Source organism: Microtus oregoni, unplaced genomic scaffold, assembly GCF_018167655.1.
Source record: "Microtus oregoni isolate MIOR12 unplaced genomic scaffold, Mior012 000006F_ref0000085, whole genome shotgun sequence".
NCBI lineage: Eukaryota > Metazoa > Chordata > Mammalia > Rodentia > Cricetidae > Microtus > Microtus oregoni.
This window is the reverse complement of record NW_024543065.1, coordinates 46,349,476-46,375,822: the sequence shown is the minus strand read 5'-3', so window position 1 is coordinate 46,375,822 and position 26,347 is coordinate 46,349,476. Positions and strand designations below refer to the sequence as shown.

Sequence of the window (26,347 nt, the reverse complement as noted above, 5' to 3'; positions counted from 1 at the left end):
ATTGATATTTTTGATTTTTGCCATTCTGACAGGTGTAAGATGGAAACTCAAAGTTGTTTTGATTTGCATTTCCCTGATTGTTAAGAAAGTTGAACATGACCTTAAGTATATTTTGTCAATTTGAACTTCTTCTGTTGAGAATTCTCTGTTCAGTTCAGTGCCCCATTTTTTAATTTGGTTATCCAGAATTTTAATGTCTAGTTTCTTGAGTTCTTTATATATTTTGGAGATCAGACCTTTGTCTTATGCAGGGTTGGTGAAGATCTTCTCCCAGTCAGTAGGATGCCCCTTTGTCTTAATGACAGTGTCCTGTGCTTTACAGAAGCTTCTCAGGTTCAGGAGGTCCCATTTATTCATTGTTGCTCTTATTGTCTGTGCTAATGGAAGTGGTTTCCTGTGCCCATCTGTTGAAGACTATTTCCTACTTTCTACTCTATCAGGTTCAGTGTGGTCAGATTTATATTGAGGTCTTTAATCCATTTGGACTTGAATTTTGTGCATGGTGATAGATATGGATCTATTTTCGTTCTTCTACAGGTTAACATCCAGTTATGCCAGCACCATTTGTTAAAGATACTTTCTTTCTTCCATTGTATAATTTGTTGAAAATCAGGTGTTCATAGGTTTGTGGGTTAATGTCAGGGTCTTCAATTCAATTCCATTGGTCAACATCTCTGTTTTTATGCCAATACCAAGCTGTTTTCATTACTGTAGTTCTGTAATAGAGTTTGAAGTCAGGGATGGTAATGCCTCTGGAAGTACTTTTATTGTATAAGATCGTTTTGGCTCTCCTGAGTTTTCTTTTTTTTTCATATAAAATTGATTATTGTTCTCTCAAGATATGTGAAGAATTTTGTTGCGATTTTGATGGGGATTGCATTGCATCTATAGATTGCTTTTGGTAGAATTGCCATTTTTACTATGTTGATCCTCCCAATCCAAGAGCATGGGAGAGTCTTCCATTTACTCATATCCTCTTCAATTTATTTCTTTAAAGTCTTAAAATTCTTGTCAAAGGATCTTTCACTTCCTTGGTTAGAATTACCCCAAGATATTTTATACTATTTGTAACTGTCATGAAAGGTGATGCTTCTCTGATTTCCCGCTCTGCTTCTTTGTTCTTTGTGTATAGGAGGACAACTGATTTTTTTGAGTTGATCTTGTATCCTGCCACATTACTAAAGGTGTTTATCAGCTGTAGGTGTTCTTTGGTAGTGTTTTTGGGGTCGCTTATATATACTATCATATCATTTGCAAATAACAAAAGTTTAACTTCTTCCTTTCCAATTCAAATCCCCTTGATCTCCTTATGTTGTCTTATTGCTATTGCTAGAACTCCAAGCACTATATTGAAGAGATATGGAGAGAGTGGACAGCCTTGTCTTGTTCCTGATTTTAGTGGAATGGCTTTGATTTTCTCTCCATTTAATTTGATGTTAGCTGTCGGCTTGCTGTAATTGCTTTTATTATATTTAGGTATGACCCTTGTATCCCAAATCTCTCCAAGACCTTTATCATAAAGGGCTGTTGAATTTTTTCAAATGCTTTTTCAGCATCTAATGAAATAATCATATGTTTTTTTTCTTCAACTTATTTATATGATGCATTACATTGAGATTTTTGTATGTTGAACCACCCTTCATCGCTGGGATGAAGCCTAATTGATCATAATGGATAATTTTTCTTTTCTTTTTTTTTATTTTTCTTTATTTATTTTCTTACCCCCTACGCCCCCTCCTCCCACCCTTCTCCCCCTCCCCCCACTCCTTTCCCCCTCCCTCTCCAGTCCAAAGAGCAGTCAGGGTTTTCTGCCCTGTGGTAAGACCTAGGACCTCCCACCTCCGTCCATATCTAGGAAGGTGAACATCCAAACTGGCTGGGCTCCCACAAAGCCATCACATTACGTAGGATCAAACCCCCGTGCCATTGTCCTTTGCGTCTCATCAGCCCTCATAGTTCGCCATGTTCAGAGAGTCCAGTTTTATCCCATGCTTTTTCAGTCACAGTCCAGCTGGTCTTGGTGAGCTCTCAATAGATCAGCTCCACTGTCTCAGTGGGTGGGTGCATCCCTCGTGGTCCCGACTTCTTTGCTCATGTTCTCCCTCCTTCTGCTCCTCATTGGGACTTTGGGAGCTCAGTCCCGTGCTCCAGTGTGGGTCTCTGTCTCTATCTCCATCCATCACCAGATGAAGGTTCTATGATGATATGCAAGATATTCGTCAGTATTGCTCAAGGATAGGGTCATTTCAGGTTCCCTATTCTCAACTGCCCAAGGAACTAACTGGGGACCTCAGCTTGGGCACCTGGGAGCCCCTCTAGGGTCAGGTCTCTTGCCAACCCTAAAGTGGTTCCATTAACTAAGAATTGTGGTTCCGTGCTCCCCTGTCCAACCTTCCTTTATCCCAATCCTCCTGCTTTCCCAAGGCATGACCTCCTTCCCTTCTAACTTTTCTCTCCCCATCTCCCCTTACCCCCAACCCACCCCACCCCATAATGGATAATTTTTCTAATGTGTTCTTGGATTCGGTTTGTCAGTATTTTATTGAGATTTTTTTTTTATTGAGAAAAAGAAAAAAAAGTTTCTGCCTCAAATCGATGTTTGTGAGTGAGATTGGCCTGTAATTCTCTTTCTTGTTTTAGTCTTTGTGTGGTTTTGGTATCAGGGTGACTGTAGCTTCATAAAAGGAGTTTGGCAATGACTCTTCTGTTTCTATTTTGTGAAATACATTAAGAAGTATAGATATTAGGTCTTCTTGGAAGTTCTGGTAGAAGTCTCCATTGAAACCTACTGGTCCTGGGCTTTTTTGGTAGGGAGGTTTTTGATGCCAGTTTCTAATTCCTGGCAACTTACAGTTCTATTTAAATTGTTCACCTAGTCCTGATTTAATTTTAGTAGGTGGTACTTATCTAAAAAAATGTTCATTTCTTTTACATTTTCCAATTTTGTGGTACAGGCTTTTGTAATAAGATCTAATGATTCTCTGAATTTCTTCTGTGTCTGTAGTTATGTTCCCCTTTCTTTTTTTTTATTGAGAAAAGGAAAAAAAAACCAAGTTTCCGCCTCCTCCCAGCCTCCCATTTCCCTCTCCCTCCTCATACCCTCTCCCCCTCCCCCCACTCCTCTCCCCCTCCCTCTCCAGTCCAAAGAGCAGTCAGGGTTCCCTGTCCTGTGGTAAGTCCTAGGTCCTCCCCACTCCGTCCATATCTTGGAAGGTGAACATCCAAACTGGCTAGGCTCCCACAAAGCCAGCACATTAAGTAGGATCAAAACCCCCTGCCATTGTCCTTGGATTCTCATCAGCCCTCATTGTTCGCCATATTCAGAGAGTCCGGTTTTATCCCATGCTTTTTCAGTCACAGTCCAACTGGCCTTGGTGAGCTCCCAATAGATCAGCTCTACTGTCTCAGTGGGTGGGTGCACCCCTCGTGGTCCCGACTTCTTTGCTCATGTTCTCCCTCCTTCTGCTCCTCATTGGGACCTTGGGAGCTCAGTCCAGTGCTCCAGTGTGGGTCTCTGTCTCTATCTCCATCCATCACCAGATGAAGGTTCTATGGTGATATGCAAGATATTCGTCAGTATTGCTATAGGATAGGGTCATTTCAGGTTCCCTATCCTCAGCTGCCTAAGGGACTAACTGGGGACATAGCCTTGGGCTCCTGGGAGCCACCCTAGGTTCAAGTCTCTTGCCAACCCTAAGCTGACTCCCTTAACTAAGATTTGTGCTTCCGTGCTACCCTATTCAACCTTCCTTTATCCCAATCGTCCTGTTTCCCCAAGTTCCACCCCATCCTCCCCTTCTCACTTTTCTCTCCCAATCTCCCCTTACCCCCATCCCACCCCACCCCCAAGATGTCAATTTTCTCCCCGGCAATTTTGTCTACTTCCCATAGCCAAGAGGATAACTATATGTTTTTCCTTGGGTTCACCTTCTTATTTAGCTTCTTTAGGTTCACCAATTGTAGACTCCGTGACCCTTATTTATGGCTAGAAACCAATTATGACTGAGTACATCCCATGTTCATCTTTTTGGGTCTGGGTTACCTCACTCAGGATAGTGTTTTCTATTTCCATCCATTTGCATGCAAAATTCGAGAAGTCATTGCATACCACAATGTAGTACTCTAATGTGTATATATTCCACACTTTCTTCATCCATTCTTCCATTGAAGGACATCTAGGTTGTTTCCAGGTTCTGGCTATTACAAATAATACTGCTATGAACATAACTGAACAAATGCTTTTGTCATATGATAGGGTATCTCTTGGGTATATTCCCAAGAGTGGTATTGCTGGGTCCAGGAGTAGGTTGATCCCGAATTTCCTGAGAAACTGGCACACTGATTTCCAAAGTGGTTGTACAAGTTTGCATTCCCGCCAGCAATGGATGAGCGTACCCCTTCCTCCACAATCTCTCCAGCAAAGGCTATCCTTGGTGTTTTTGAGTTTAGCCATTCTGACAGGTGTAAGATGATATCTCAAAGTTGTTTTGATTTGCATTTCCCTGATTGCTAAGGAGGTTGAGCATGACCTTAAGTGTCTTTTGTCCATTTGAACTTCTTCTGTTGAGAATTCTCTGTTCAGTTTAGTGCCCCATTTTTTAATTGGGTTAATTAGCATTTTAAAGTCTAGTTCTTGAGTTCTCTATATATTTTGGAGATCAGACCTTTGTCTGTTGCGGGGTTGGTGAAGATCTTCTCCCAGTCAGTAGGTTGTCTTTTTGTCTTAGTGACAGTATCCTTTGCTTTACAGAAGCTTCTCAGTTTTAGTAGGTCCCATTTATTCAATGTTGCCCTTAATGTCTGTGCTGCTGGGGTTATACCTAGGAAGCGATCTCCTGTGCCCATCTGTTGTAGGGTACTTCCCACTTTCTCTTCTATCAGGTTCTGTGTGTTCGGACTGATATTGAGGTCTTTAATCCATTTGGACTTGAGTTTTGTGCATGGTGATAGATATCGGTCTAATTTCATTCTTCTACAGGTTGACATCCAGTTGTGCCAGCACCATTTGTTGAAGATGCTATTTTCTTACATTGAATACTTTTAGCTCCTTTATTGAAAATCAGGTGTTCATAGGTCTGTGGGTTAAAATCCGGGTCTTTTATACAATTCCACTGGTCGACTTCTCTGTTTTTATGCCAGTACCACACTGTTTTCATTACTGTAGCTCTGTAATAGAGTTTGAAGTCAGGGATGGTAATGCCTCCAGAAGATCCTTTATAGTATAGGATTGTTTTTGCTATCCTGGTTTTTTTTCCATATAAAGTTGATTATTGTCCTCTCAAGATCTGTGAAGAATTTTGATGGGACCTTGATAGGGATTGCATTGAATCTATAAATTGCCTTTGGTAGAATTGCCATTTTTATTATGTTGATCCTCCCAATCCAAGAGCAAGGGAGGTCCTTCCATTTTCTGGTGTCCTCTTCAATTTCTTTCTTTAATGCCTTAAAGTTCTTGTCAAATAGATCTTTCACTTCCTTGGTTAGAGTTACCCCAAGATATATTATGCTGTTTGTGGGTATCGTGAAAGGTGAAGCTTCTCTGATTTCCCTCTCTGCTTCCACATCCTTTTTGTATAAGAGGGCAACTGACTTTTTGGAGTTGATCTTGTATCCTGCCACATTGCTAAAGCTGTTTATCAGCTGTAAATTTCTTTGGTGGAGTTTTGGGGGTCGCTTATGTACACTATTATATCATTCACAAATGACGAAAGTTTGACTTCTTCCTTTCCAATTCGAATCCTCTTGATCCCATTATGTTGTCTTATTGCTATTGCTAGAACTTCAAGCACTATATTGAAGAGGTATGGAGAGAATGGACAGCCTTGTCGTGTTCCTGAATTTAGTGGGATGGTTTTGAGTTTCTCTCCGTTTAATTTGATGTTAGCTGTCGGCTTGCTGTATATAGCTTTTATTATATTTAGGTATGACCCTTGTATCCCTAATTTCTCCAATACTTTTATCATAAAGGGATGTTGAATTTTGTTAAATGATTTTTCAGCATCTAATGAAATGAACATATGGTTTTTTTCTTTCAGTTTATTTATATGCTGGATTACATTGATAGATTTTCATATGTTGAACCAGCCCTGTATCTCTGGGATGAAGCCTAATTGATCATAATGGATAATTTTTCTAATGTGTTCTTGGATACGGTTTGCCAGTATTTTGTTGAGGATATTTGTGTCAATATTCATGTGTAAGATTGGCCTGTAATTCTTTTTCTTGGTTGAGTCTTTGTTTGGTTTTGGTATCAGATGACTGTAGCTTCATATAAGGAATTTGGCAATGACTCTTCTGTTTCTATATTGTGAAATACATTAAGGAGTATTAGGTCTTCTCGGAAGTTCTGGTAGAATTCTGCTTTGAAACCATCTGGTCCTGGGCTTTTTTTGTAGGGAGGTTTTTGATAACATCTTCTAATTCTTCGCGACTATTTAGATTGTTCACCTGGTCCTGGTTTAACTTTGGTATATGGTTTTTACCTAAAAAAGTGTCCATTTCTTTTACATTTTCCAGTTTTGTGGCATACAGGCTTTTGTAGTAAGATCTAACTATTCTCTGAATTTCCTCTGTGTCTGTGGTTATGTGCCCCTTTTCATTTCTGATCCTATTAATTTGCATATTCTCTCTCTGCCGTTTGATTAGTTTGGATAGGGGTTTATCAATCTTGTTGATTTTCTCCAGGAACCAGCTTTTTGTTTCATTGATTCTTTGTATTGTTTTCTGTGTTTCTATTTTGTTGATTTCCGCCTTCAGTTTGATTCTTTCCAGTCTTCTACTCCTCCTAGGTGAGTCTGCTTCTTTTTTTTCTAGAGCTTTTAGGTGGGCTGTTAAGTCTCCAATATGTGCTTTCTCTGTTTTCTTTAAGTGGGCACTTAGTGCTATGAACTTTCCTCTTAGGACTGCTTTCATAGTGTCCCATAGGTTTGAGTATGTTGAGTATTTATTTTCATTGAATTCAAGGAAGACTTTAATTTCTTTCTTTATTTCTTCCTTGATCCAGGTGTGGTTCAGTAGTTGACTGTCCAGTTTCCATGAGTTTGTATACTTTCTGGGGGTAGCATTGTTGTTGAATTCTAACTTTAATCCATGGTGATCTGATAAGACAAAGGAGGTTACGAATATTTTTTTGTAACTGTGGAAGTTTACTTTGTTACCAAGTATGTGGTCAATTTTCGAGAAGGTTCCATGAGCTGCAGAGAAGGTATATTCTTTCCTATTTGGGTTGAATGTTCTATAGATGTCTGTTAAGTCCATTTGATTCATTACCTCCATTAATTCTCTTATTTCTCTGTTAGGTTTCTGTCTGATTGACCTGTCCATTGGTGAGAGACGAGTGTTGAAGTCTCCTACTATTAGTGTGTGCAGTTTGATGGCAGCCTTGAGTTTTAGTAATGTTTCTTTTACATAAGTGGGTGCTTTTATATTAGGGGCATAGATATTCAGGATTGAGACTTCATCCTAATGAATTGTTCCTGTTATGAGTATAAAATGTCCCTCTCCATCTTTTCTGATTGATTTTAGTTTGAAGTCACCTTTTTAGAAATTAGTATGGCCACACCTGCTTGTTTCTTAGGTCCATTTGCTTGATAAACCTTTTCTCATCCCTTTACTCTGAGTAGGTGCCTGTCTTTGTGGTTGAGGTGTCTTTCTTGTAAACAGCAGAATGTTAGATCCTGTTTTCGTAACCAATCTCTTAGCCTGTGCCTTTTTACAGGTGAGTTGAGTCCATTGACATTAAGTGATATTAATTACCAGTGGTTGTTAACTCCGGTCACTCTTTTAGTAGTAGAGTTTGTGTGTTTCCCTTCTTTGAGTTGTGCTGGTGAAGGGTCTCTAGATGTTTGAGTTATTGTGGTCATTGTTGGTCTCCTTGGTTTGTGATTTTCCTTCTATTACTTTCTGTGGCTACATATTTTTTAAATTTGTTTTTATCCTGGAAAATTTTGTTTTCTCCATTTATAGTGAACGAAAGGTTGGCTGGGTATAGTAGTCTAGGTTTGCATCCATGGTCTCTTTGTTTCTGCAGTACATCTATCCAGGACCTTCTGTCTTTCATTGTTTCCATAGAGAAATCAGGTGTAAGTCTTATAGGTTTACCTTTATAATTAACTTGGCCTTTTTCCTTTGCAGCTCTTCATATTCTTTCTTTATTCTGTATGTTTTGTGTTTTGATTATTATATGGCAAGGAGATGTTTTTTTTTTTGTCCAGTCTATTCGGTGTTCTCTATACTTCTTGAACCTTCAAAGGAATCTCTTTCTTTAGGTTGGGAAAGTTTTCTTCTATAATTTTATTAAATATATTTTCTCGAGTGTTGAGCTGTACTTCTTCTCCTTCCTGTATCCCAATTATTCTCAAGTTTGGTCTTTTTATTTTGTCCCAGATTTCCTGAATGTTTTGTGATGAGAATTTGTTGGTTTTGCTGTTTTCTTTGATCAGTGAGTTCATTTTCTCTATGATATCTTTAGTGTCTGAAATTCTTTCTTCTATCTCTTGTAATCTGTTGGTAGTACTTGTCTCTGTAGTTCCTGTTCATTTACCCAGATTTTCCATCTCCATCCTTCCCTCGGTTTGTGTTTTTTTCATTACTTCCATTTCATTCTTCAAGTCTTGAACCACTTCCCTTACCTGTTTGATTTCTTTTTCTTGTTTCTTTTGTTTTCATGGGTATCTTTGAGCGATTTATTGATTTCCTCTACCTTTTTGTTTGTAATCTCTAATTGTTTATGGCATTTTTTCACCTCCTGTTTAAGGTCTTCTATTATTTTCATATAATTCACTTTTGAGTCGATTTCTTCTAATTCTTCTAGAGTAGGGTGTACAATTCTTCTTATATCGGGATCCCTGGATTCTGGTGATGTCATGTTGCCTTTCAGGTTCTTGGAGGAATTCTTGCATTGGTGCCTTCCCATCTCTTCCTTCAAATGGAGCCAGGAGAGGCCTGGTGTCTTGATCCAGTCTTTGCTGTGACTGACTCTCTGGGTGTATCTCTTCAGTGTAGAAGCAGGAACCGTCCCATTCAGATGGAACTCCTCAGCACTGAAACATAGATGCCTCGTAGTCCAATGACCGGCAGATAAAAGGGAGAACTTGGGGGGCAGGGCGGGGACGAGTAGAACACATTACACCCTGCTGCAAAAGCTGAAGGTGTGCGTGCTCCCTTTCACGGGTCCTTGAGGCCTGACCAATAGGCAGGCACTCACTGCTCTGGGTGGGTAACCTTAGTGTAGGAGCAGAAAACTGTTCCTGAGCAAAGGACCTTGCAGAAAACGCAGGCTTGGGGGGGGGTCGTGTGTAATAAAGACAGCCCTGCAGAAGGAGCTGGGAAAGGGGGGTTTGTGCTCTCTTCCAGGACAATCCGTCCCTGGATAGCACACATTCACCCATCCTGATGGAACTCCTCAGCACCTAAACAGGGCTGCCTGGTAGCCCAATGATCCAGGGACCAAAGGAAAAATGGGGCAGGCAGGGCGAGAACAAGGAGAGCACAGGCACCCCTGGAGCACAAGGTGAATGTGCCTGGGCTCCCTTACAGGGGACCTTGAGGCCTGTCTGGTAGGCAGGCACTCACCGCTCTGGGTGGGTAGCCTTAGTATAGGAGTTTAAAACTGTTCTTGAGCACTGGTCCTAGCATACAGCAGGGCAGAGTTGGGGCGGGGTGCTGGGGGACTGGGTTGTGCATAAGAAAGAAAGCCTTGCAGAAGGAGCTGGGGGAGGAGGGTTTGTGGTCTCTTCTGGGACAATCTGCCCCTGGATAGCACACACTCACCCATCCAGAATGAACTCCTCAGCACCGAAACATAGACGCCTGGTAGTCCAATGACCCATGGACAAAGGGAGAACTTGGGGGGCAGGGCAGGGATGAGTAGAACACAGGACACCCTGCTGCAAAAGCTGAAGGTGCGTCTGAAGTAATTTTTTGAAGGTGTTCGCTGCAACCTTTCAGGAGGGCGTGGTCTATCATACCATATTGGGATAGAAGCAATCCACAGGGTCTCATCCTCTGTGGAAACCAAGATGAACTTTCCCAAAGCATCATAACCTTAGATCCAAATTTTGAAGTGAAGGTATTTTCAAAATATCTGTCTTGGATTAGTTTAGCAGCATTTATAAACAAATATCTTTTAGCAACTGTTGCTCCTTCCTCAGAATTCAAACAATTCAAAGAGAGTTTAATAGCATACACTATCAAGATTCTCTGTGTATTTTCTTTCTTTGTGTGGCTTTGTTTTAACCTCTCTTTCTTTTATTTTTACTTTTATTTTTTGAGACAGGTTCTCTGTATATCTTTGTCCTAGAATAACTCTGTAGGCCAGGCTGTCCTTGAACTCTCAGAGATCCCTCTGTCTCTGCCTCCCAGGCACTGGGATTAAAGGTGTGTGCTACCACACCTTGAAGTCACAAAGGTCAATCTTCCTCAGTCCCTTGAAGTCTCAGAGGTCAATCTACCTCTGCCTCCCAAGTGTTGGGATTAAAGGTGTGTACCATCACACCCAACTACTCTCTTTTTTTAACTTTAAGAACTTTAACTTTTTTTTCAAGCCTGCATATATTTTTAAACATTGTAAACCATTTAGACGTTTTCTTTCTTCAACTTTGAGTCTTTCTTTTACTGAATATCTCTCTTTTTGTGATCACATGAGTCTTTAATTTACCAAGCAATATCAGTAGGACCAAAGACGTGGCTTTGATGGCTGGATCCAGCCCAATTCTTAACGTTACAGCCTCATGGCAGAGGTACCGGCTGTAGCCATGTTTATTGCCACGACTCTACAATATTTCAAGGTCCCTGCCAGCAAGCAAGCTGCAACATTCTGCTCACAGACCACACTCAGTCAGACTGCTTGCCTGAAAGAGTCAGAGTTTGCCCTGGCAGGACAGCCCAGAAACCCGGCCTTTTAATACAGCACAACTTTTTTCCTGCTATGGCTGAAAACTGAAAAGCATGCGGTTGGCTTTTCATCAACACTATTTAAGTGTTTCGTGGCAGGACCTCTTAAAAGTGCCGCAGGGTTTTGCAGCTAAAGCCGAGTCACGAAGCCTCTCTTAGATGAGAGCGCTTCCTTGCCTCTAGCAAGCAGAGCAGACCTGAGAAATTGCTGCTACCAAGAAAACATGCTTTACTCTATTCTTTTCCAAGATTTCTCGGGCTTTCTGTGGATTCAGTAATCCACATCTGGGCACCATTCATAGATGGAGCTGCGGGCAGGCCTGCTTTTTGTCCCGCCCAGCTCCTGCACAGCTAACTTTACACCTGAAAAAAAACCACACAAACTGTATTCATTTAAACACTGCTTGGCCCATTAGTTCTAGCCTCTTATTGGCTAGTTCCCACATCTTGATTAACCCATTTCTAATAATCTGTGAAGCACCACGAGATGGTGGCATACCGGGAAAGATTCAGCATGTCTGACCTGGTGGCTGGCTCCATGGTGGCTGCCTCATTGCCTTCTACCCAGCATCCTGTTCTGTTTACTCCACCTACCTAATTTTCTGTCCTATTAAAGGGCCAAGGCAGTTTCTCTATTAACCAATGAAAATAACACATAGACAGATGACCGTCCTCCATCAGGCTGGATCTCCTCAGTGCAGGAGCAGGAACTGTTCTTGGGTCAAGGACCTCACAGACAAGAGGGCAGTCTTGGGGGAAGCAGGGTTGTGTGGAATAAAGAAGTCTCCTGTAGTAGGAGCTAGAGGGGCCCTGTGCTCCCTTCCTGGAACATCCTCCCTGGGTGGGCACACACTCACCCCTTTGGATGGATCTCCTCTCTATCTATCTTTTCTTAGCCACCCAGGGTAGTTTAGGTCAAGATCTGTACGAGGACCTCTGGAAGACATGTTGCTCACTGCTGAGGTAAACAGCGAGAATGGTTGCCAAGGAGGAGGTGTGTTTTCATTACCATCACTCAGATGACCCGAGATTCTAGTGTGTGCCTGGTGAAGATACATAAGGTTGTAAGCAGGAAGAACAGTCATAATTTTTTGTCATTTTACTGGGGGTGACAGATTAAAATTTGCAGAAGGTCAGGCTTGGAGGCCCATGTTTATCATGCTAGCACACAGAATGTTGAGGCCAATCTGGACTACTAAGGAAGATTTCATCACAAAATTAAAACACATAAGTGTCAAGCTGTCTGTGTGTACTTCATGATGAAGATATAAAGTAGACTGAGTATGAACAAGTGAAGGGAAGTGAAAGGCTGGGGTAGTTTTCTCTGTCAGCAAGTATCTGAGTTCCAGATAAGAGGATGAGAAGTCTCACCATGGGTAAAAATGATAGCATTGCAGATGGCAGGTCCAGCATGTCAGGGCCATGAATGGAGACAAACAGCAGAGCCACTGGGCTGGGACTGATGAACTGTGGGAGACTGGTTGGAGTCAGTGGGCAGTCTAGGTGAGCTGAGCCCAGTCTGTGGAGGTCATCCTAGAGTTTGGAGTCTTCTGAGTGTGATGGGAAGACTGAGGACAATAGTGCACAGCCAAATGAGACCCTGGAGCAGGAACTACATTGTCATGTTTTTTTTTTTTTTGGTTTAATTTTAAGGCTGCTGAGATGGCTCAGTGAGTAAAGGACTTGTCCCCAAGCATTAGTTGGATTCCCAATCCCACATGGCAGCAGAAGGAAAAACATTCCTGAGAGTTGTCATGTGGATTATACAGTGTTAATGATCTACACACACACACACACACACACACACACACACACACACACAGAGAGAGAGAGAGAGAGAGACAGAGAGAGAGAGAGACAGAGAGAGAGAGACACACACACAGAGAGAGACAAATATATTTGTGAGTTCCTGAATATATCACACATACTTGATCTCCCTTATGCCCAATGGTGAATTGAAGTGACTCTGTCTCACTGCAGAGGTGAATGGAATGTGGTATTTTGGACAAGACTCCAGACTGCCCCTGGCTGGTCTACAATGTCTCCCTTCTTTCCTCAGCTGCTTCAAGCTCTTAGGAATGTGCACTTCAAGACTCCTGATGGAAGTGAAATTATATTTGATGCCAATGGGGATTTGGTGACAAAATTTGACATTTTCCAAGGGCAGAAGACCCCTGAGGGTATATTCCGCTTGGTCCATGTAGGAATGATAGACCCTCAAGTCTCTTCGGGGAACAAAATGATGGTCCATTTGAAGGAGGAAATTCAAGTGAGTTTCCTGAATGCAGAGATGACTCTTGTCCTAGTGTGTTTAAGCCACAGGGAAATTTCAGTTCAGGGGTCTTCATTGCTACTTCTGCACCAAGTTGGTGAGTCTCTGGATTGGGTCAGTCAGTCATAACTGGCTATGCTGTTTATCTCATTAGAGATATTTCTCTGAATGATATTGATTCACCAGCAAAAAGGAAAATGTAAAAGATGGATTTAGGAGATTGCCAGTGGTTAAAGTGTTTTGTATGCAAGTACAGGAACCAAAATTTGGATCTCCAGAACACTTGAACATGCATAGTGGACAATGGGTCTCACCTGTAATTTCATCCCTGGAGGATGGAAACAAAGAGATGCCCACAGAAACTTGATGAGTAAGACTAGCCGTATCAGTGAACTCTGGGTTTTCCTTTGAGCCTCTGCCTCAATGAACACAGTGGAACAGCAATTGAGGATGATTCCCAGCATTAACCTTGGGCCTCCACATGTGCTTGTTTATACATGAACACGAGTCCACATAGTACAGAGTACAAATGCATGCATACATATTTACACCACCCACACTTATGGATATGGGGGAAGGTTTTAACAAACAAGATGTACAAATACAATGAGAATCTGTAGCTGGTACTACCTTGGAAATATATTCTTTGTGCTTGGGATCTGTTATGAGAAGATGAAGATAGTGATACACTCAGTTAAATACCTTCCCATAGACCATATGGAAAGTGGACTCAATAGACATTCAGTTTACTTACTGTGTTAGTTATTTCAACCACAATGACAAATCCCATGGTTTGAGGGATTCAGGGTCAGATGTATCAATTGATCTGCATGTGTGTGCTTGATGCAGTGTGTCATGTAGGACAACAGACATGTGTGGTGGGAGAGGTTGCTGATGAGTGCATGTGGCTCAGGAAGTGAGGTGGTAGGGATCTTGATAGATTAGACAGGTAAACAAGTTATATCTGACCAGTGCATAGCCTCCATGTCACACTACCCCAAACCTAGTCCCATGTTCTATTTCTAATATGTATACTAATTTATCAGATTGCAAATCCATTGAGGAATTAATCCATTGATCTTGTCAGAAGCATTCTTTTACTTAGGGTTTCTATTAGTGTCAAGAGACACCACAGCCAGGCACCTCTTATAAAGAAAAGGATTTAATGAGGAGGCTTACATTTTCAGAGGTTTATTAGTCCATAATCATCCTTATGGATCATGGAGGCATATAGGCAGAAATCATGCTGGAGAAGGAGCCGAAAGTCTTACATCTTGACCTGTAGGCAACAGGAAGTGAACTATGTCACTTGGGATGACTTGAGCATGTATGATACCCCAAGGCTCACCCCCACAATGATATAATTCCTCCAACAAGGCCACACCTTCTCCAACAAAGCCATGTCTTTTAATAGTGCCTCTTCCTATGAGTTTATGTGGGCCATTTACATTCTAACCACCACATTCCATATCCTGACTCCTCAGCTTGTGACAATATTATAATAAAAACTGCATTTAGCACATTATCCAAAGTTCTCACTGTCTATCACAGTTGAAGCATGTTTAAAAGTCCAAAATTCAGTCTCTTCTGAGATTCATGCAATTTCTTAACTGTAATCTCATATAAAATCAAAGTAAGAAATCAGGTTACATATTTCCCATATATAATGACACATGGTGAAACTTCTTGAGCCCGGCCCAGAGTTAATCTAATCAGACTCAGTCCCTTGTTCTTCTATGCTTTCATTAGTATGGCAATAGTAGCATTAAGTGACACTTAAAATTTTCTACTGCTTTTCTAATCTACTGTCCCATGGTCCATGTTTATTGAAACAGAAGCATTATCAGGCCTATCAATTCAATACCCAAGTTGCAGAACCCAACTTCTGTCTTCGTTAAGGTTTCTGTTGCTGTGAAGAGATACCATGACCCCAACAACTCCTATAAAGGAAAAACATTTCATTTTGGTGGCTTCCATTTTCAGAGATTAATTCATTATCATCTTGGTGCACCATGGTGGCATACAGGCAGACATGGTCCTGGAGAAGGAACTGAAAGTCCTAAATCTTGACCTGTAGGCTAAAAGAGGTGAACTGGGTCACTGGGTGTGACTTGAGCACATATGATATCTCAAATCCACACCCACAATGACACAATTCTTTTAACAAAGTCAAATCTCCCATAGTGCCTCTCTGTATGAGCTTATTTTGGCCAATTACATTGAATCTACTGTACTATCAAGATTCAATCATTCTTTACATACCCACTGTCTGGTAACCAGTGGTCCAACACAAGAGACTTTGGGAAACATTTGAGATTCAGACCCTGATATTTATTAACAAAATTTGAAACAGTGTTGTGTTAGTTATGTCTATGTGTGGAGTCCGGTACATAGAAATGGCTCAGCTCCCTGTCCTGTGCCAATGAAGAAAGAGTCCCCTCCTCTGCAACTTGGTCTAACTTTGTTCTGGTGGCCTCATCTATCAATGGTGGCCTTAAGGTTTTCCACATGAGAATGAGATTCCAATTCTTGGATTTCTCAAGCATGAAAGAAAGACACATACTATGTGTTTCCAGGACTCCTTTGAAGAACTTTTCAATGGCCGTGATCTGGGGAGGGTTTTCTGCTGTCTTCTGTTATGGCAGAAATGTCAGCACCCACACTTCCTTGTTCATAATCCTTGCCTGGAGGTAGAGCTATCCTAAGATAAACTGGGTCATCCTTGGTAGTTCCGAAGTAAATGAGAGGGCCACTTAGTGTGCTATGAATGTGTGTGTGTGTGTGTGTGTGTGTGTGTGCATGTGTGTGCTCTCTCTCTCTCTCTGTGTGTATTCGAGGAGTCAGTAACTGCATTTCTGCTTTTACTGAAGCTGGATGATGCTTTCTTATTAGAATTTAATTGTTAATCACAAGGTCAGCCAAACTGTAAATCTCAACAGCATCACAGAGGGAGATGGAGAAAAAGAAAAGATATAACCAGGTCTTTTGTGTTATAAATGGAGTCCATGAAGAAGCCACAGGGCTGGCTGGAGTTTCAGAAAATGCAATAATCTGAAGGCGTCAAGAAAATCATACCCAGGCTATATGGACTTTTGTAATGACTGCCAATACCCACAATTATTGTTTATATTTTATTTTGCATGTATGCATGTTTCCCTGCATCTATATTTGTGTACCAGTGTCTGTGCAGGCCAGAGGAGGGCAGTGGATCCTTTGGAACTGGAGTTACAGTGTGAGCTGCTATACTGGTGCTGGGAATTGAACCCTGATCTTCTGGAAGAGCAGTCTTTAGTTTTAACCTTCTCTCCTGCCCCCATATCTTCAATTGTTTTTGCAGGAGCCCTGGAGAGACTGGAAGATAACACATTAAACTTTTTAGCTATGTATTTAATCCCTTAGCCAAGTAAATCACATGTAGCTCTGTTTATTACACTCAAAGGTACCTTTCCAGTCTGACATCAGCTCGGATAGACATGTTTCTGAAAGGCCTGTCATCTAGTGGGCTGAGAGGGAACTCTCCTGTTCTGGTTCTTAGGGTGAGGGCAAGCATCTGTATCCCTAAAGAGTCACCGGTGCCACTATGTTCACTGTTACTAGGTGCCCACCTCTGTCTGCAGTGAAAGCTGCCTTCCAGGGTTCAGCCAAGTGCCCAGGCTGGGAGCGCCCCAATGCTGTTTTGATTGCAGTCCCTGCCCCGAGGGACAGTTTGCAGACAAAAAAGGTAAGGACATGTAGATCTGGAATCTGAGGGACCAAAGGGAATTTTGGGCCTCTTGTATTTCTCCATTGTCTTAGTTACCGTCACACTGCTCTGAAGAGACACCATGACCAAGGCGACTTCTAAACGAAAAGGCTTTACCTGGGGGCTTACTTAGCTCATGACCATCATGGCAGGATGCATGGTGCCAGGCAGTAGCTGAGGGTTTCTATTCTGATCTACAGGCAGCAGGCAGGCAGTGAGGTGGAGAGTGGGCCAGGTGTGTGAGTCTGAACTTTCAAAGACTACCCACAGTGATACCCGTCATCCCACAATGTTCCACCTCCCTATCCATCTCCAACATCTATAAGGTAGGAAGAAATCATTTAATATATGTGACTTTGAAGCCATTCTATGTCAAACCCCCACACCCATCCTCCAAAACACCGTGCAGTCCTTGCTGTCCCATGGAACACCAGCAAGAGCTCTGCTAATAGATATTGTTAGGTAAATGCTTTATCCTAAAAGACAAGCATGCTACCCATAATTAGAATGCAGAAGAATTCTCCTCTATCAAACACTGCTCATCCTTGACACCTGATCAAGAAACAGGCATAAACTGCTTCCACAAGCTTCTAATGGTCGTGTAGTCAGAACCCTAGCTGTGGCTAACACTGATGATTTCACTTGCTTTTCAAACCTCCCATAATTGGAGTAGCATGGTGGATGTCTTTTTGTGACTTTCTCCTTGCTTTGTGTTAGTGGGATTAATCCCAGAAGTTTAGTGGCAATGGACCACCACATTCCCTACTATTTCAGCTACAGAAGTTATTCCTTTACCATTTTGAAAGTTGGAAAGCAAAGCCAAGTTTTCACCAGAGTTGGTGTTGTGTGAGGCCTTGGAAGAGAATATCCTCACTGGGTGCTCTCATTTCATTGTTGTTATGTGTGTTTGTGTTTGTGTGAGTGTGTATGTGTTTATGTGTGAGCGTGTGTGTGTGTCCTCTTTTGGCTTGTTGTTTGGTTTTCTAGCCACTGTCTCTGCAGCCCTGGCTGCCTTGGAAGTCACTACATTTATCAGTCTTCCCCCAAACTATTAAAAGTCTACCTGCCCCTTCCCCTAAAATTAAATCATGATATTAAAGTCATGTGCAGCCACCTCCAGTTCCAGCTCCACCTTCTTAGTAGAATAGCTGCACTGTTGGAATTAGTGTGTACCTAATTTAACCTGGAGTTCTCATTTAACCTTTATTACTAATCTCCAGTTTACCCATGAGAAATATATCTCATTTTGAGGTACTTAGGTGCCAGATTTCAACAAATGAGTTTTGGGGACACAGCGCAGTCTAAAACATTTGTTAATTTGACCAATTACTGGTACTGTTGCAAAAAAAATGAACTGTTAAGAACTCACACAAGAGACCTTTAATCTCAGCACCCAGGGGCCAGAGACAGGAGGGTCTTTGTGCAATGTGGCCTGCCAGTATAGTCAACAAAGTGATCTCTAGGTTGAGTAAAATATCCTGTCTTAAAAATTAAGGTGAAAAGAGGCCCATAGAGGTAGCTCAACAGTTAGAAATACCACATGGTGGTCACAACCAAGTATAACTCCAGTTATAGGGAAACTGTTGCTTCCTTCTGACTTCTGCACACTCTAGACATGCACATGATTTCAATAAATATGTACCGACAAAACTCTCAACAAGTAAAATTAAAGTGGTCATTATAAGATAAGAAACTGTGGAGACTGTTTACATGGCCCATCAGTTAAAGTATTCACCGTCAACCCTGACAGTATAATTTCAGTTTCTGGGATCTAAATTGTAGAAAGAGAGCAACAAATTCATGAAAGCTTTGTTTACCACTATGTGCAAGCCAGGGCATGCCTGAGCCCATAAACATACTTATGCACACAAAATATACAAATAAGTTTAGTTAGCAAAATAAGGGGGAATGATTGAGGAATTATATCACATGTTAAATGTCTGGTCTTGACAAGCATGTGCATCCACTTATAAACATGTGTGCACACACAAACCTGCACACACAAGCATAGGTTAGGTAGAGTGGTGCAGGGCTATAGTGACAGCACTTAAAAGGTTGAGGAAGGAAGCTTAGGAGTTCATATCCACCCTCTGCCACTCAGCCTGAGTTCCATGAGAAACTGAGGACAGAAACAAAAACTCTCGCAGAAAACAGACACAGAAATGCAGCATTTTCCTTTGTGCCTCTGCCTCTAATACCACCCATCCCAGCCCTGGTCACCAAGAATAATTCATAAATCCATGACTTGATGGAAAGGCTGTAAGGGCAGGGAGTGCTTGAGGCGCCTTCCTTCCGAGCTGGTGCAGTTGGCACAGTGTTGCAGAAATGGTGTCTGTGTCTCCCGTAGACATGAAGAGATGTCTCCTGTGCCCCAAGGAACAGTACACGAGCCACACCAGAGACTGCTGCCTGCCCAGGACAGAGATCTTCCTGGCCTTTGAGGAACCTCTGGGATTCATGCTGGCTTTGGTGGCACTCTTCCTGGCTGGTCTGGCTGTCCTGGTTCTGGGAGTTTTCCTGAAGCACAGGGACAGCCCCGTGGTCAGGGCCAACAACAGAACCCTCAGCTACTTCCTGCTGATCTCCCTTTCCCTCTGTGCCCTGTGTGCCTTGCTGTTCCTTGGCCGCCCCAGTGTCCTCACGTGTCTCCTGCGCCAGACGACCTTTGCTGTGGTGTTCACGGTGGCCGTCTCCTCTGTTCTGGCCAAGACTCTCACAGTGGTCCTGGCCTTCAGGGTCACCAGGCCAGGGGCCAGGATCCAGGTGTGCCTGAGCCCTGGGGCTTCCACCTCAGTGGTCCTCATTGCTTCCTTCATGCAGGTTGTTCTTTGTGGGGTCTGGCTGGCCACCTCCCCACCATTCCCAGACAGGGATATGGTCTCGGAGCCCCAGCACATTGTCATCCAGTGCCAGGAGGGCTCTGGCACCATCTTCTTCTGTGTGCTGGGCTACTTGGGGTTCCTGGCAGGGGGTACCTTCTCTGTGGCTTTTCTGGCCCGGGGCCTGCCGGATGTCTTCAACGAGACTAAGTTCCTGGCCTTCAGCATGCTGCTCTTCTGCAGTGTCTGGACAGCGTTCCTGCCCCTGTATCACAGTGCTCGGGGCAAGTCCACTGTGGCTGTAGAGATCTTCTCCATCCTGGCCTCCACAGCTGGCCTTCTGGGTGGCATCTTCATCCCCAAGTGTTACATCATCTTGCTGAGACCAGAGAGGAACACGCCTCCCTGGCTAAGGCAAGGCCACAAGGCACAGCAAAATAGGCAGAGTGAGATGCTCCAGAGAAGGTGTCTCCCCAGGTCTGCACCACAAGGATTCATGACCTAGTCCTTGAGGGGGGCCCATTAGGACCAACTGTGATTTTAGCTCACTGTTTCTGTGTGGATCCAAAGGTATTTAAAGGAACGATCAAGGTAAGAGTGAGACACTCAGAACAAAACACTCCTGACTATCGATTTGATACTACACACATCGATGTTATTTTCTACTCTCTCTCCATTTTACTGCTAACATTTGTCACAATTAGAAAGTTTATAAATGGGAGAAGGTAACATGGCTCAGTGGGTCAACATGCTTGCCACTAAGCATGACTACCTAAATTTGATACTCAGGACCCACATGTCTGAAGGGGAGGGCTGATTTCACTAATTTGTTCTGTGACTTTCTCTTGCCACCCGAAGCACACACAGTCCTCCATATGCAAGAGTGTGAAAAGCGTGATGAGGGGATGAGGATGTGAAGTGTTTCTGAGGGTGTGAGGAACTGACAGGCAGATCACTGGTCTCTCTTTGTTCTGAGAGCTTCAGTAGTGTGCATTGATCTCTTCACTGGCTGTTCCTGTGCAGAATTTGCATGTGATTTACAATCTCTCTCTTAGATATATGTATGCATGATAATAAACATATGGCTGCCAAGATTGTGAATGAACCTTCAGGCAAATATTATTAATGTAGTAAGACTTCAAACAACCTAAACGTTTATCAGTATATGAATTTTTGGTATGACTTGCTCATCACTAGAACATATTTGGCAAAAGAAATAAATGTAAAATGAAATAAAACAGTGTTCATTATATGGTTCAGTTCCCAGAATGTTATGCTGAGTTAAGGAAGCTAGATAAAGGAAATAGTATATTTTCATATTCTAATACATGAAGAAGCAGTCCCATAAAGACATATTAAACTAATGGTTTCTTGAGGGGAAACTATTTTTGAGGGGAGTTTGGAGGTGAGGAATGTAGCCTAAATGGTGCAGCATTTATTTCTGGGGAGTTGAAGGTCTCAAATTTATTAGGTGGGGCTGGAGAGGTGGCTCAGTGGTTCAGAACACTCACTTCTCCAGAGGACCCAGCCTGGTTGCCAGAGTCCATGTCAGGCCGCAGACAGCTACCTGTGATTCCACTCGAGGGGACTCAATACGTCTGGTCACTGTGTGCACCTGCACTTATGTGCCCGTACTGCACAATTTGTTTAATTAAAAAATGATTTGGAAAGGTTGTAAGACTCCACAAATAATCTAAAGACAACTCAATTGTCATCTCCTTTTTTTAATTAAATTTATTTATTTATTAAAGATTTCTGGCTCTTCCCCGCCACCGCCTCTCATTTCCCTCCCTCTCCCCCAATCAAGTCCCCCTCCCTCCTCAGCCCGAGGAGCAATCTGGGTTCCCTGCCCTGTGGGAAGTCCAAGGAACCCCCACCTCCATCCAGGTCTAGTAAGGTGAGCATCCAAACTGCCTAGGCTCCCACAAAGCCAGTACGTGCAGTAGGATCAGAAACCCATTGCCATTGTTCTTGAGTTCTCAGTAGTCCTCATTGTCTGCTATATTCAGAAAGTCCAGTTTTATCCCATGCTTTTTCAGACCCAGGTCAGCTGGCCTTGGTGAGTTGACAATAGAACATCCCCATTGTCTCAGTCTGTGGGTGCACCCCTTGCAGTCCTGAGTTTCTTGTTCGTGCTCTCTCTCCTTCTGCTCCTGATTTGGACCTTGAGATTTATGTCCAGTGCTCCAATGTGGGTCTCTTTCTCCTTTCATCGCGTGATCAAGGTTAATATTCAGGAGGATGCCTATATGTTTTTCTTTGGGTTCTCCTTATTTAGCTTCCCTAGGATCACTAATTATAGGCTCAATGTCCTTTGTTTATGGCTAGAAACCAAATATGAGTGAGTACATCCCATGTTCCTCTTTTTGGGTCTGGCTTACCTCACTCAGGATAGTGGTTTCTATTTCCATCCATTTGTATGCAAAATTCAAGAAGTCCTTGTTTTTACTGCTGAGTAGTACTCTAATATGTAAATATTCCATACTTTCTTCATCCATTCTTTGATTGAAGGGCATCTAGGTTGTTTCCAGGTTCTGGCTATTACAAACAATGCTGCTATGAACATAGTTGAGCATATACTTTTGTTGTATGATAAGACCTCTCTTGTGTGTATTCCCAAGAGTGGTATTGCTGGGTCCAGGGGTATGTTGATCCTGAATTTCATGAGAAACCGCCACACTGCTTTCCAAAGTGGTTGCACAAGTTTGCATTCCCACCAGCAATGGATGAGTGTACCCCTTTCTCCACAACCTCTCCAGCAAAGGCTATTATTGGTGTTTTTGATTTTAGCCATTCTGAAAGGTGTAAGATGGTATCTTAAAGTTGTCTTGATTTGCATTTCCCTGATCACTAAGGAAGTTGAGCATGACCTTAAGTGTCTTTTGGCCATTTGAACTTCTTCTGTTGAGAATTCTCTGTTCAGCTCAGTGCCCCATTTTTTAATAGGGTTGATTAGCCTTTTACGGTCTAGTTTCTTGAGATCTTTATATATTTTGGAGATCAGCCCTTTGTCTGTTGCGGGGTTGGTGAAGATCTTCTCCCAGTCAGTAGGTTGCCTTTTTGTCTTTGTGACAGTGTCCTTTGCTTTACAGAAGCTTCTCAGTTTTAGTAGGTCCCATTTATTCAATGTTGCCCTTAATGTCTGTGCTGCTGGGGTTATACATAGGAAGCGATCTCCTGTGCCCATCTGTTGTAGGGTACTTCCCACTTTCTCTTCTATCCTTTTCAGTGGGTTCGGGCTGATATTGAGGTCTTTAATCCATTTGGACTTGAGTTTTGTGCATGGTGATTGATATGGGTCTATTTTCATTCTTCTACAGGTTGACAACCAGTTGTGCCAGCACCATTTGTTGAAGATGCTTTCTTTCTTTCATTGAATACTTTTAGCTCCTTTATCAAAAATCAGGTGTTCATAGGTTTGTGGGTTTAAATCCCGGTCTTCTACTCTATTCCATTGACTGACTTCTCTGTTTTTATGCCAATACCAAACTGTTTTCAATATTGTAGCTCTGTTATAGAGTTTAAAGTCAGGGATGGTAATGCCTCCAGAAGTTCCTTTATTGTATAAGATAGTTTTGACTATCCTGGGTTTTTTGTTTTTCTATATAAAGCTGATTAATGCCCTCTCAAGATCAGTGAAGAATTTCGATGGGATTTTAATGGGGATTGCATTGAATATATAAATTGCCCTTGGTAGAATTGCCATTTTTACTATGTTGATCCTCCCAATCCAAGAGCAAGGGAGATCCTTCCATTTTCTGGTATCCTCCTCAATTTCTTTCTTCAAAGACTTAAAGTTCTTGTCAAATAGATCCTTCAATTCCTTGGTCAGAGTTACCCCAAGATATTTTGTGCTATTTGTGGCTATCGTGAAATGTAATGCTTTTCTGATTTCCCTCTCTGCTTCCTTATCCTTTGTGTATAGGAGGGCATTCCACCCAAATAGGAAAGAATATACCTTCTTCTCTGCAGGTCATGGAACCATCTCGAAAATTGACTACATAGTCGGTAGCAAAGCTAACTTACAGAGTTACAAAAAAATATTAGTAACCACCTGTGTCTTATCAGATCACCATGGATTAAAGTTAGAATTCAACAACAATGCTACCCCCAGAAAGCCTACAAACTCATGGAAACTGAACAGTCAACTACTGAACCATACCTGGATTAAGGAAGAAATAAAGAAAGAAATTAAAGTCTTCCTTGAATTCAATGAAAATAAAGAAACAACATACTCGAACTTATGGGACACTATGAAAGCAGTCCTAGGAGGAAAGTTCATAGCACTAAGTGCCCACTTAAAGAAAACAGAGAAAGCACATATTGGAGACTTAACAGCCCACCTGAAAGCTCTTGAAAAAAAAGTAGCAGACTCACCTAGGAGGAGTAGAAGACTGGAAATATTCAAACTAAGGGCTGAAATCAACAAAATAGAAACACAGAAAACAATCTATAGAATCAATGAAACAAAAAGCTGGTTCCTGGAGAAAATCAACAAGATTGATAAACCCCTATCCAAATTAATCAAACGGCAGAGAGAGAATACGCAAATTAATAAGATCAGAAATGAAAAGGGGGACATAACCACAGACACAGAGGAAATTCAGAGAATCATCAGATCTTACTACAAAAGCTTGTATGCCACAAAACTGGAAAATGTAAAAGAAATGGACACTTTTTTAGATAAACGCCATATACCAAAGTTAAACCAGGACCAGGTGAACAATCTAAACAGACCTGTTCGTTGCGAAGAATTAGAAGCTGTTATCAGGAATATCTTTCTTTATGTTGGGAAAGTTTTCTTCCATAATTTTGTTAAAAATATTTTCTGTGCCTTTGAGCTGTGACTCTTCTTCTTCTATTCCTATTATTTTTAGGTTTGGTCTCTTCATTGTGTCCCATAATTCCTGAATGTTTTGTGTTGAGAATTTGTTAGCTTTGCAGTTTTCTTTCATCAGTGCGTTTATTTTCTCTATGGTGTCCTCAGAATCTGAGATTCTTTCTTCTATTTCTTGTATTCTATTGATTATGCTTGTTTCTGTAGGCTCTGCTTGTTGACCTAGATTTTCCATATCCAGCTTGTCCTCAGTTTGTGTTTTCTTCCTTGCTTCCATTTCAGTTTTCAATTCTTGAACTGTTTCCATTACCTGTTTGATTGTCCTTTCTTGGTTTCCCAGGGTATTATGTACGTATTTACTCATTTCTTCAAACTTTTTGTTATACTTCTCATCCTTTTCTATAAGGGCATTTTTCACATGTTGTTTAAGGGACTCGATTGCTTTCATAAAGTCAATTTTTTCCACTTTTTCTGTGTTAGGTTGATGAAGACCTTCTGTTCTAAGATCATTGGGTTCTGGTGTTTTCATGCTGTTTTTCAGATTATTGGGTGAATTCTTGCCTTGGCGCCTGCCCATCTCCTCCTATCGATGCTATCTAATGGGTCTTTTAAAACTGGTTCAGGTTTCCCTGCTGGCCAGGGGCTCCTCTTACAAAATGCCCTCGCTCTGTTTCCTGGTTCCTGCAGGAGGCCAAGATCCCTCTCACCCCTCAGAAGGGTCTTCAGGAATAGGACCCTGTTCCTCCTTTGCCAGGGACTTCACCAATTAAAGGCCTACCTCTTTGATTTAGTTGTAGTGGGGCGATCTGCTCTCGCTGTTGCCCGTGTTCCCTACAGCCTGTGTCTGCTGCCATGACAGTTCCCGCTGCCTGCGTCCTCTGCTGCCGCGCTGGTCCCAGCCGGTCCAGCCGGCTGCGGAGGGCGTCCTCCGGCCTCCTCCGCGGTCCGGGTTCCGGCCGCCTCTGCCGTCTGGCCATCTCCTTGTTTTTTAAAATTTATTTGGAACAGGTTCTTTCCACATCAACCAGGCTGGTTTAAAACTTGTAGCAATCCCCCTCTTCAGGATCATGAGTGCTGGGATTTTATGTGTGCTCCCACACATAAAATGTTCATAATGTAAATGAATGAATTGTATACTGTAAAATTATGTCTCAATAAAGCTTGTATTAAAACAATATTCCTTAATTACAGAGTGTGCAGTTTCTTTATATTCTGATTTCTATGAAAAGATCAAACTATTGAAAGTGGAAATGAAATAAGTGTGAGCTGAAATATCAAAGAACAGGTGTATTGAAGGTTTTTATTTATTTGATTGTAAATATATATTTATTGATTGGTAGATTGCTGTGCTTGTTTCCATCCATGCTTTTGGTCATGCAATAGTCAAAGCACAATGTTGAGGTCAGAGGGTGAGTTTCAGAAGTTATTTTTCTCCTCTAACCATTGAGTGAGAGATCTGGTGATTGAGTGACGGTTGTCAGGCTTCCTTTATGTGCTAAAGGCTGAGCCATTGTTTTGACTGTATTTTTGACTTTCTATGGGGATTATGGTTGTGTTGGATAATTGCATTTATCTATTAAAATAACAGTTTGGAATTTGTCTCCTTACTTGAATATATCTATTTTATATTTAAGACTCTGTCTCTCTGTCTGTCTGTGTCTCTGTTTCTCTCTGTCTCTGTCTGTCTGTGTCTCTGTCTCTTTCTCTCTCTCTGTGTGTGTATGCACATGCATATGCCATACATTCCATTTTGAGTCAGAGGACTAGTGTGTAGAGTTTTTTCT

The 26,347-nt window shown here is 42.0% G+C and overlaps 1 protein-coding gene across 1 annotated transcript in view; it reads left to right on the top strand.

Annotated features, from left to right (window-relative positions):
* The window catches only part of LOC121449898 (vomeronasal type-2 receptor 26-like), a 32,257-nt gene extending 12,026 nt beyond the window's left edge, over nt 1–20,231 (top strand). Inside the window, exons 4-6 of the mRNA XM_041654560.1 lie at nt 12,953–13,162; nt 16,763–16,886; nt 19,255–20,231. Of these exons, the coding sequence (XP_041510494.1) occupies nt 12,953–13,162; nt 16,763–16,886; nt 19,255–20,231 (1,311 nt within the window). The remainder of the gene's footprint in view (nt 1–12,952; nt 13,163–16,762; nt 16,887–19,254) is intronic.
* Nucleotides 20,232–26,347: the final 6,116 nt, after the last annotated feature.